General features: G+C 41.5%; 1 protein-coding gene across 1 annotated transcript; it reads left to right on the forward strand.

Moving 5' to 3' along the window:
• Positions 1–1,062: 1,062 nt before the first annotated feature.
• On the forward strand, positions 1,063–6,496 carry LOC118332420 (the record flags this gene model as incomplete). Its single annotated transcript, XM_035667694.1, is given in 3 exon segments — positions 1,063–1,626; positions 1,720–1,836; positions 2,469–6,496. Coding segments are annotated over 3 exon segments (1,280 nt in total), but the record flags the coding sequence as incomplete, so codon positions are not given.
• Positions 6,497–8,055: the final 1,559 nt, after the last annotated feature.

Genomic DNA, 8,055 nt, shown 5'->3' on the forward strand with positions numbered 1-8,055 from the left:
ATTTTATCTGAAAAATATAATTCATGTTTGTTTACTAACTGGTCCTTGGCCTCCTGACATGTTGCATAAGCAAGTAGAGTATCCCTGCTGTAGGGGTTTTGACCTCTGGTAGCGCTATGGAGCCCTTTCTGTATGTGTGGGTTCCTGTTTTGTTTGTGCATGCGGACATGTCCCAATGGTGTCACACTATTCCACTGATCTACAGGGGGCAGTAATGCACCAGTAAACGCAGGAAAGAAGAAGACTGCTCGCTTGCAAACATCAGAATCAGAATGATGTTTATTGCCAAGTAGGTTTTCACACCTACGAGGAATGTGTCCTGGTGCACTTGATGCATAAAATATACAAATACAAATATACAAACATAGATGTGAACACTGCAGGTGTCAAACAAGAAAAATCGGATTTGCAAATGTTATATGAGGAAGGAAATGCATTCATCATGTTGGCTTAGCATGCTTAGTGTAAAGACTGGAAGCAGGAAGAAACCACTAGCCAGGCTCTGTCCAAGTTCAAAAATATCCCTAGTAACGCCTCTAAAGCTCCACAGTTAACACGTTGCTTCTCGTCTGTTATGCAGCCACAAATAACAGTTTGTGTTCCTCAGCAACCAGTCGGGTACAGTGACTACATAGCTTTTTAAAGCCTTGTCATCCCACTGTGGTTGCCAGGTTTGGTACCATTGTGCCTATACAGTGATCAGAACCAAACCCTGTGCTCAGTTCCAGCACATAACTCCCCCGAAAACCACCTGTTGCTTCTAGATTTGTGTTTGTGTACAGACAAGATGAAACACGTCAATTAATGAGCTTTACAGGTGTTAGTAGGTGTATTCGTGAACTTCTGACAGATACAGTCTAGCTGCCCCCCCACTTCCTGTCTTTATGCTAAGCTAGGCTAACCACCTCCTGACTCCAGCTCTGCAGACAACTCTCCATCAACTCCACTAGATGCTAGCTGTTTCACCTCAGTTAATGGGCTATAAAACCAAAACTATAAGCTAAAGAAGCTAAAAAGCTCCATGAGCTGAATGAAAGTGACTCCTTTGTTGCTGTTTTGCAGTTGAAGACATAAAGTGCAAGTTCAAGAACCTTCGGACAGTTTTCAACCGTGAATACAAGGCGGTCCAGGCCAGCAGGGCGTCTGACAAACTCTACGTGTCCAAATGGAAACACTACCAGCAGCTGCTCTTCCTCTGCGAGTCCTGTGACGAAGACGACAGCCCAGACGACCTGCAGATACTGCTGCCGCAGGAGGACAAGGATCTGGAACATGGAAACCAAACACCCTCCTCCACCCTGAGTAACTTCTCCTCCAGCTCCACCCAAAACAACAGCATCAAGTTCAGCAATTCCTCCACTGCCTCCAGCGATGCCAAAACCAGCACCAGCACCACATACCAAATCTTCCTCCCTGCATCTCCAGATCATCTTAAACTAGCGGGCCAAACAACTGCCCCCACCCTCCCCGCCTCTCCGTCCACCTCACTGCCAGAAACCAAACCTTGCACAAACCCCTCCCCTCAAAATTTGTCCAGTTCGGTTCAGCCAGACAGCAGAGTGAGCGCAGACACCCGCTGCCACTGGAACGAGACCAAAGTTCAGCAGCTCATATCATTTTACTCTGGTTGGTGGCCTCATTTATGTTACTAATTCATGTTTTAAGATCAAGGGCTATGTGGGTGTGTACAGACCAAGCTTGATTGATTTTTTTTTCTAGAGCACAGCTGTCTGTGGAACCACAAGTCAGAGAGCTACAGGAACAGACTGTTGAGACAGAGCCTGTTGGAGACGCTGAGCAACCTCCTGTCTGACAATGAGCCGGTCCCATTCACAGGTAACAATGATAGAGAAATATTCAGTTATTAAAACAATTATGGAGTATAGGATGGCCATTCCCATGCTCAGTTATGTCTCATAAGTTGTTGCAGTCATTTTTGTGTTGATACCAAAATGTAACCACTTTTGACCACTAAAATGTAAAACTAACTAACTAAATACCACATTAAGCCCTTGAGGAATTGATTTGGTATTAAAAAAAACTTTTGACATTCAGAGATTTCTGTAAGTATTGCATTATTCAGCAATTGGATGGTGAAAAAGCTAGTTATTATCATTGACGTCTCACTACAATGAAATGGAGACTTGCATCGTCACAAATGAATACTATATATTGTAATATATACTAATATTGGGCTTATTGAGTCCATAAGAGGCTCAAAACTGCATGGGAATAGCATGAAGTGTCCATGTCTGTCAACAGGAGAAGTGGGTATTCAGAGAACCCATTCAGATAGGTCAGCGGTCAAGGGACCCCTTTGAAAATGGCCATGCCAACTTTTCCATCCACTATATAGTCAAACCTGGGGCATTATTTAGCCCTCTTCTCTTGAACTGAGCCCGCTACAGCCTCTGAAAGACAGTAAGCTGTTTGATGTGTTGATGTTTGTGTAATGCTTCATTCTTCAGTGGAAGACATAAAGACAAAGTTCAGGAACTTGCGGACCATCTTCCAACGTGAACACAAGGCGGTGAGCTCAAACAAAACATGTGGGTCGGAGGACTTTTACTTTCCAAAGTGGAAACACTACCGCGAGCTGATGTTCCTCTGCGACTCCTGCGACGAGGACGAGCGGCCTGAAGACCAGCACTTCCCCGAGTCCAGCCTCCTCCACCTGGACTGCCAAGCCCCTCCCTCCTCCCTACATTACCACAGCGCCACCCAAACTGCTGCCAAACTGAACATCACTTCACGGAGCCTTGAAGCCCCTCCCTCGCCTACTCCCCCAGACTCCCAGCACTCGTCCCCCTCATCCTCCCCCTCCACATCCTCTTCTCACACTGACAGCAGAGTGTCAGGACGCAAGCGAGCGAGCCGGCGCCTGCCACCCACCAGCAGCGAGGTGCTGGACTTCATGAGGACGCTGTGTCAAAGCCAGGCGGTGTCACCGCACGCAGGCTTCCTGAAGTACGTAGAGGAGTGTCTGAACGAGACGCCGCCAGACAAAGTGAAGAAACTGAAGAAGAAGATCATTGAGACGATCCACAGCGTGTCAGAGGAGGTTTAGTGTTTGTGGAGTCAGTCAGGTAGGTCAGTCTCACTGGACACCAATCCTTTCAGCACCACCTTTACTCTTGTGCATAGTTTGGATTTTACATCTCACAGCTACCCTCGGTTAGTTCAGTGGGTCAGTGACATTTCACTGTCGACTAATGAGATGACAGCTGTCCCAAGATGTAAGTGCAAGTGAACCGTGATGGAGTTCCCAGAACTATAAAATTCCACCTTAAAATCATCACAACACAATGTTTGCAGGACGACTGCAGCATGGCTGAATGTCAGCAGTCTGAGTCTAAACCATTAGTTTTGTGTCCCTGTACACACCTGCTGTGTTGAGCATTTAACATGCACTGCCAGGTAGGCAAGCAAGTGTGTCCCGTGTCCAAAATATGCCAGCACACACTACACTTAACCCACACTTCTCCTAACACTGCTTCAAAATGGTATTGGGAGCTCAGTGTATCCCACAGTTGTGCCAGATCAGTCTAGTTGTTGGTAGTGTGCCTATAGGCTAGTTTTACACATGAAGAAGGTTATAACATGATTGATTCAGCCTGAATATTATTATTTATGTCTAGAGTTATGGCAGAAATGTCTTCACGTCACGTAATATGAATCAGTTTTTCTTGTTGGGACTGAAAATAACACTGCGTATATCAGACACTGTCAATGTAATTATTAAATATCTTTGTACATTCATCAAAGATGTTAAGAAATATGTTCCGTCCCTAAAAATTGTCAGCCAGCCACCATCAAAATAATATCATATATAATGTCCCTTATGCCTTAATTTCCCCTCTGGGGTGAATAAAGTACCTATCTATCTTATGTACAGTAGATCTATGTGCCTAAACGTCACAAAGGTAGGCACTAAACTACTTCCAAATACAGCAAGCATGAGTTTTGGGATGGACCCTTAAAGTCTATAGCCATATTAGCAGCCCTGTGAGGCTGTAACGGTTTTTACACACCAAAAAAAGTTGTTTGAGTTGGGACCTTCATTTCATTTTAGCTCATCTCAGACTCATCTTGTCAAGATCTTATTGGTACAAAGCAAGCATGTAGCACCTTCCCATGTTTTAAAGGTTCCATATGTCAGATTTTGGAGCTGGTTATAACGTCACTTAACAAAATTTACTTAACTGATCTCCAAAGGTTGTGACTTGTCATGCACGCTCCCGAGTCCATTCTCAACAGTGTGCAACTCTAGCTAAGATTAGCTTACAATGAGCCATGCTCACCAGAGGTAGTAGGCAGTAAGGGTACTCATGTGGACAAAAATCAGAAGTGCTGGTACTCAGTACCGGCCCATTTCAGACACTCAAATGGAGCCCACTAACATCTACAAAGGACCAGCACCCACCACTACACAAAGTCCAACGGCCAAGCTAACATTACTTCTACTGTACTGAAATATATTGTGACATTGTGGTTTCAGCTGGCTAATGTTAGCTTGCTTGTTAATTGTTTGCTACCTAATGTAGGCTGTTCTTCTAAAATGTCATTGTAAATGTCAGCGTTCAGTCTAGTATATGTCACTTTTGCCTGATGCCCAGGACGATGTACGCAGTGTGACCATGAGCAACAGGACCCTGACTGCTATTCACTTAACTGGTGTTATTATTAACAACAGGTTTCTGAAAGTTCCATATAGAACCTTTAGGCTTTAAGCCATGAAGTAATATGCAAGAGCATATGCTAATTGTATGTGAACATCACTAATGCTGGCATTTGTAACACTTATTCACAACATTATCTCTCTAATTTGATGTTGGTGTTATTACGTGGCTGTTTTTAAAGGGTCAGAATCAACCAACACAAACTGAAAAGGCAGCGATAGACCAGCAGCTCCCATGTTCTGTGAGGTTACTGTTACTGTTTTTGTCAGTGGAGTCTGACTGTTGCAATATGCATCCCTTTCTTGTTTCTGGTTAAACAAAAGGGATCTTACTCTATAACAATGTCTATCTCTGTAGGGATCCTTTCCATGTTGTCAGTGGCAACAACAAACACTTTTAGTAGACTTACTTTGACGGGCACAATTGCCCCCAAGGATTACATTGCAGCTATTTTAGCCTGTTTTACAACTTGTTGTACCTATTAGCCATATAGACCCCAATATGTGAAAACCGTCCCCAGGTTTAAAAACGTAGGAATTACCCTTTACTGCAAACACTAGCATCAGATTAGCGTTTCTGTCATAATAGACGGATCCTGTCATGAAACAAAGCGTTTGACCAGTGGACATTTTTATGTTATGTTAAGATCAGGGGGCCATCAAAGTCATGTTATTCTGGACCATGTTGGGCTGACTGACTTTGTATTGTTGCTGCTATCATTGGCAAAGCCACAACTGAATTTTATTTAAAGACAAAGCCAAACCTTCATCACAAAAACAAAAAAGAAATGTCATTAGACTGGGGAAGATAGAAACAGTGTAAACTTCAGCTTCATTCCCTACACTCAATGTGCTTTGTCCCACTGTGCTGTCACAATGATGAGATTCATTCTAACATTATATACCCACTGTTTCAAATGATAGCTTATATACTTAGATTTTTTTAATATTTAGGCCTGTCACTGCAGTTACAATAAAATTGCATTTTGGAATGAAACTGCTCACATTAACTCGGAGAATGTTTTCACCAAGAAATCTAAATTTAAGTGCTTTGTGTTTTAAAAAAAATCAATTTAGAGGCAATTAATCACAACACAAGTCAGCTGTCACTTTAAAAAAAAGCCATGTGTTTTTTCTAAAGCCAACTTCTGTCCAGCTCAGGATGGGAAATGACTGCCAAATGTTTGCCTTCTGCCTTCACTGAAAGTAATAATCCATTTTTGTGGTGAAATTGAGACTTAATTTTGTGTTCTTCAAACTAAGAATTCAGCCATAAAAGATCATTTGTATTTTCTAAAATTCTGAAAGGATGGTCAACCAACAGCTGTGGTGAGTAATGAACCTCGTTAATTTATTTTAGCTTCAGCACTTATGGGGGAAAATCAACGTTATTGCCAAAACAACTTAGTAAATGTTGCACTGTCTGTTGGATCTGATAACAGATAAAGTTTGTCTTCATTATTTAACATGTTATGATGTTAATGGACAATAATAATATAAGTACCGTAACTTCTTTTTAATATATGTCTGGAAATGTTACGTTTAGCTTTTCTTTGATCATCAACTTGCATCAGCTGCAAGCAGTCCTGTTTCTAAAAAAATCTATGCATGTAAAGTTGTTAAAGAATTCCGTTCTTATTCAGTGTTAAAGATTTAGGTTTTGATTAAATCAAAATCTTTTGAAGCAATAATGGTCATTTAATTTGTTTGCCCCAGTTATGTGTTTTATAAACATGTTTTATAAATTGCACATTTATATATGAATGATTTATATCTTTCTTGTTTGGTGTTTGCATATGTTTGTTTAAATTGTGCCTTATCAGAATCACACAAACTGTATTTCCAGTAAATGTGGGGAAATGTTTCTTTTCAACTTTAGACTATATGTATATTATTTGATTAAATGTACATATATAAGAACCAGCTAAATGTGTGTGTTGTTTTTTTGTAATTTGTTACTCCAGATTTTGTCCAATACTTGCATTTGTCTTTGTTATAAGATCCTCCTCACAATACAACACTGCTTTCACCAGAAGTCAAGTCTTAATAGTTTGCTAAAAGGGATGGATAAATCATTTAAAATGGATAAATGGTCAAAATAAGTAAAAGACCCCATGTACTGCCAGCGTAAATGCAAACAAACTAAAACACTGATACAGGGTTCCCACGCATCCTTGAAAACCTAGAAATTTAAAGATCTGTTTTCCAGTCATAGAAATACCTGGAAATTGATTAAAATGACCAAATATGCTGGAAATAATCAGTGTTGTCCTGGAAAATTGTAATAGCTTTTTAGCCTTTGCTGTGGCCAAATTAATGTAACTGAGGAAAACTATTCAATTGAGAAAGCAGAAAAATCGTATTTGGTGAAAGCCAATTGTGTTAAATCCACTTTAAAATCAGTTCTAATGAACACATCTGGAACATGATTGGTGCTGTCAAGGAAGGCCTGCCCGAGTTCATCTGACAGGACTGTGGAGGTACGTCTGAAAAAAAGGTTGGGAACCACTGCACTATGGGTTTTTAACTAAAATATCATAAATAATATCATTAAATTGTAAGGAACGTGAGTAGCTAAGATTCACCACATCTTCATATAGCTAAATAAAATGTATCGTGTGTTGTGTTCATATTTTCAACAGTCTTTAGGAAAAGTTGAGTGTAATCCTTACACACTCCTCAAGATGGCGATCTCTGATCACATACTGCGTACTCTGCTGTCCACCTCACAGCACTGGCCTCCAAAAAAAACACTGTTCAAACTGCAGTCAGGTGGATTGACCTCCCCTTCAAAGCAAACACTCTGTCACAGAGTAGTCCTACAGTATACGCACTCTTAAGTCCTCTGTTGGTGAAAGATGTGCTCACATTGAGATTTAAACCCTGCAGTTGTCCTGTCAATAAGGGTTAATTGATTGTGAGACAGAGAGCTACAGACGGACTGACAGACTTCTTTCTGTCTCCCCCTCGTCCGTTTGCCTTAAATCCTTCAGACTGAGCTTCAGGCAGGAATCATCACTGTACCTGAAGTCTCCTGGCACTCAATGAAATGTCTCATGTCACCTGAAACTTTTTCATCTAGAAACCGGGCTCCTCTCTACTCTTCATGAAACCCCTGTGACCTTTGACCCCAGTTAGCTGATACACTTGATGACACTTCCACCAAACCACATTCACAACTGCCAACACACCCAGCTCAGGCTGATGGCAGAGCCGAGTGCCGTGGCTGTCACCTGGGAGTTTGAACTTCACCGTCGGGTGAAAAAACCTTGTATCTCAACTTTTGTGGATTTTACTGCTTCTCAGATCAGGATTACATAATCTCATACAAAAGCTGCTTTCACATGACCAGCATGTAAAACACCCTAGTGCCCCAA

Source organism: Morone saxatilis, unplaced genomic scaffold (assembly GCF_004916995.1).
Source record: "Morone saxatilis isolate NCDOM2014 unplaced genomic scaffold, NCSU_SB_2.0 Contig21, whole genome shotgun sequence".
Classification (NCBI taxonomy): Eukaryota; Metazoa; Chordata; class Actinopteri; family Moronidae; genus Morone; species Morone saxatilis.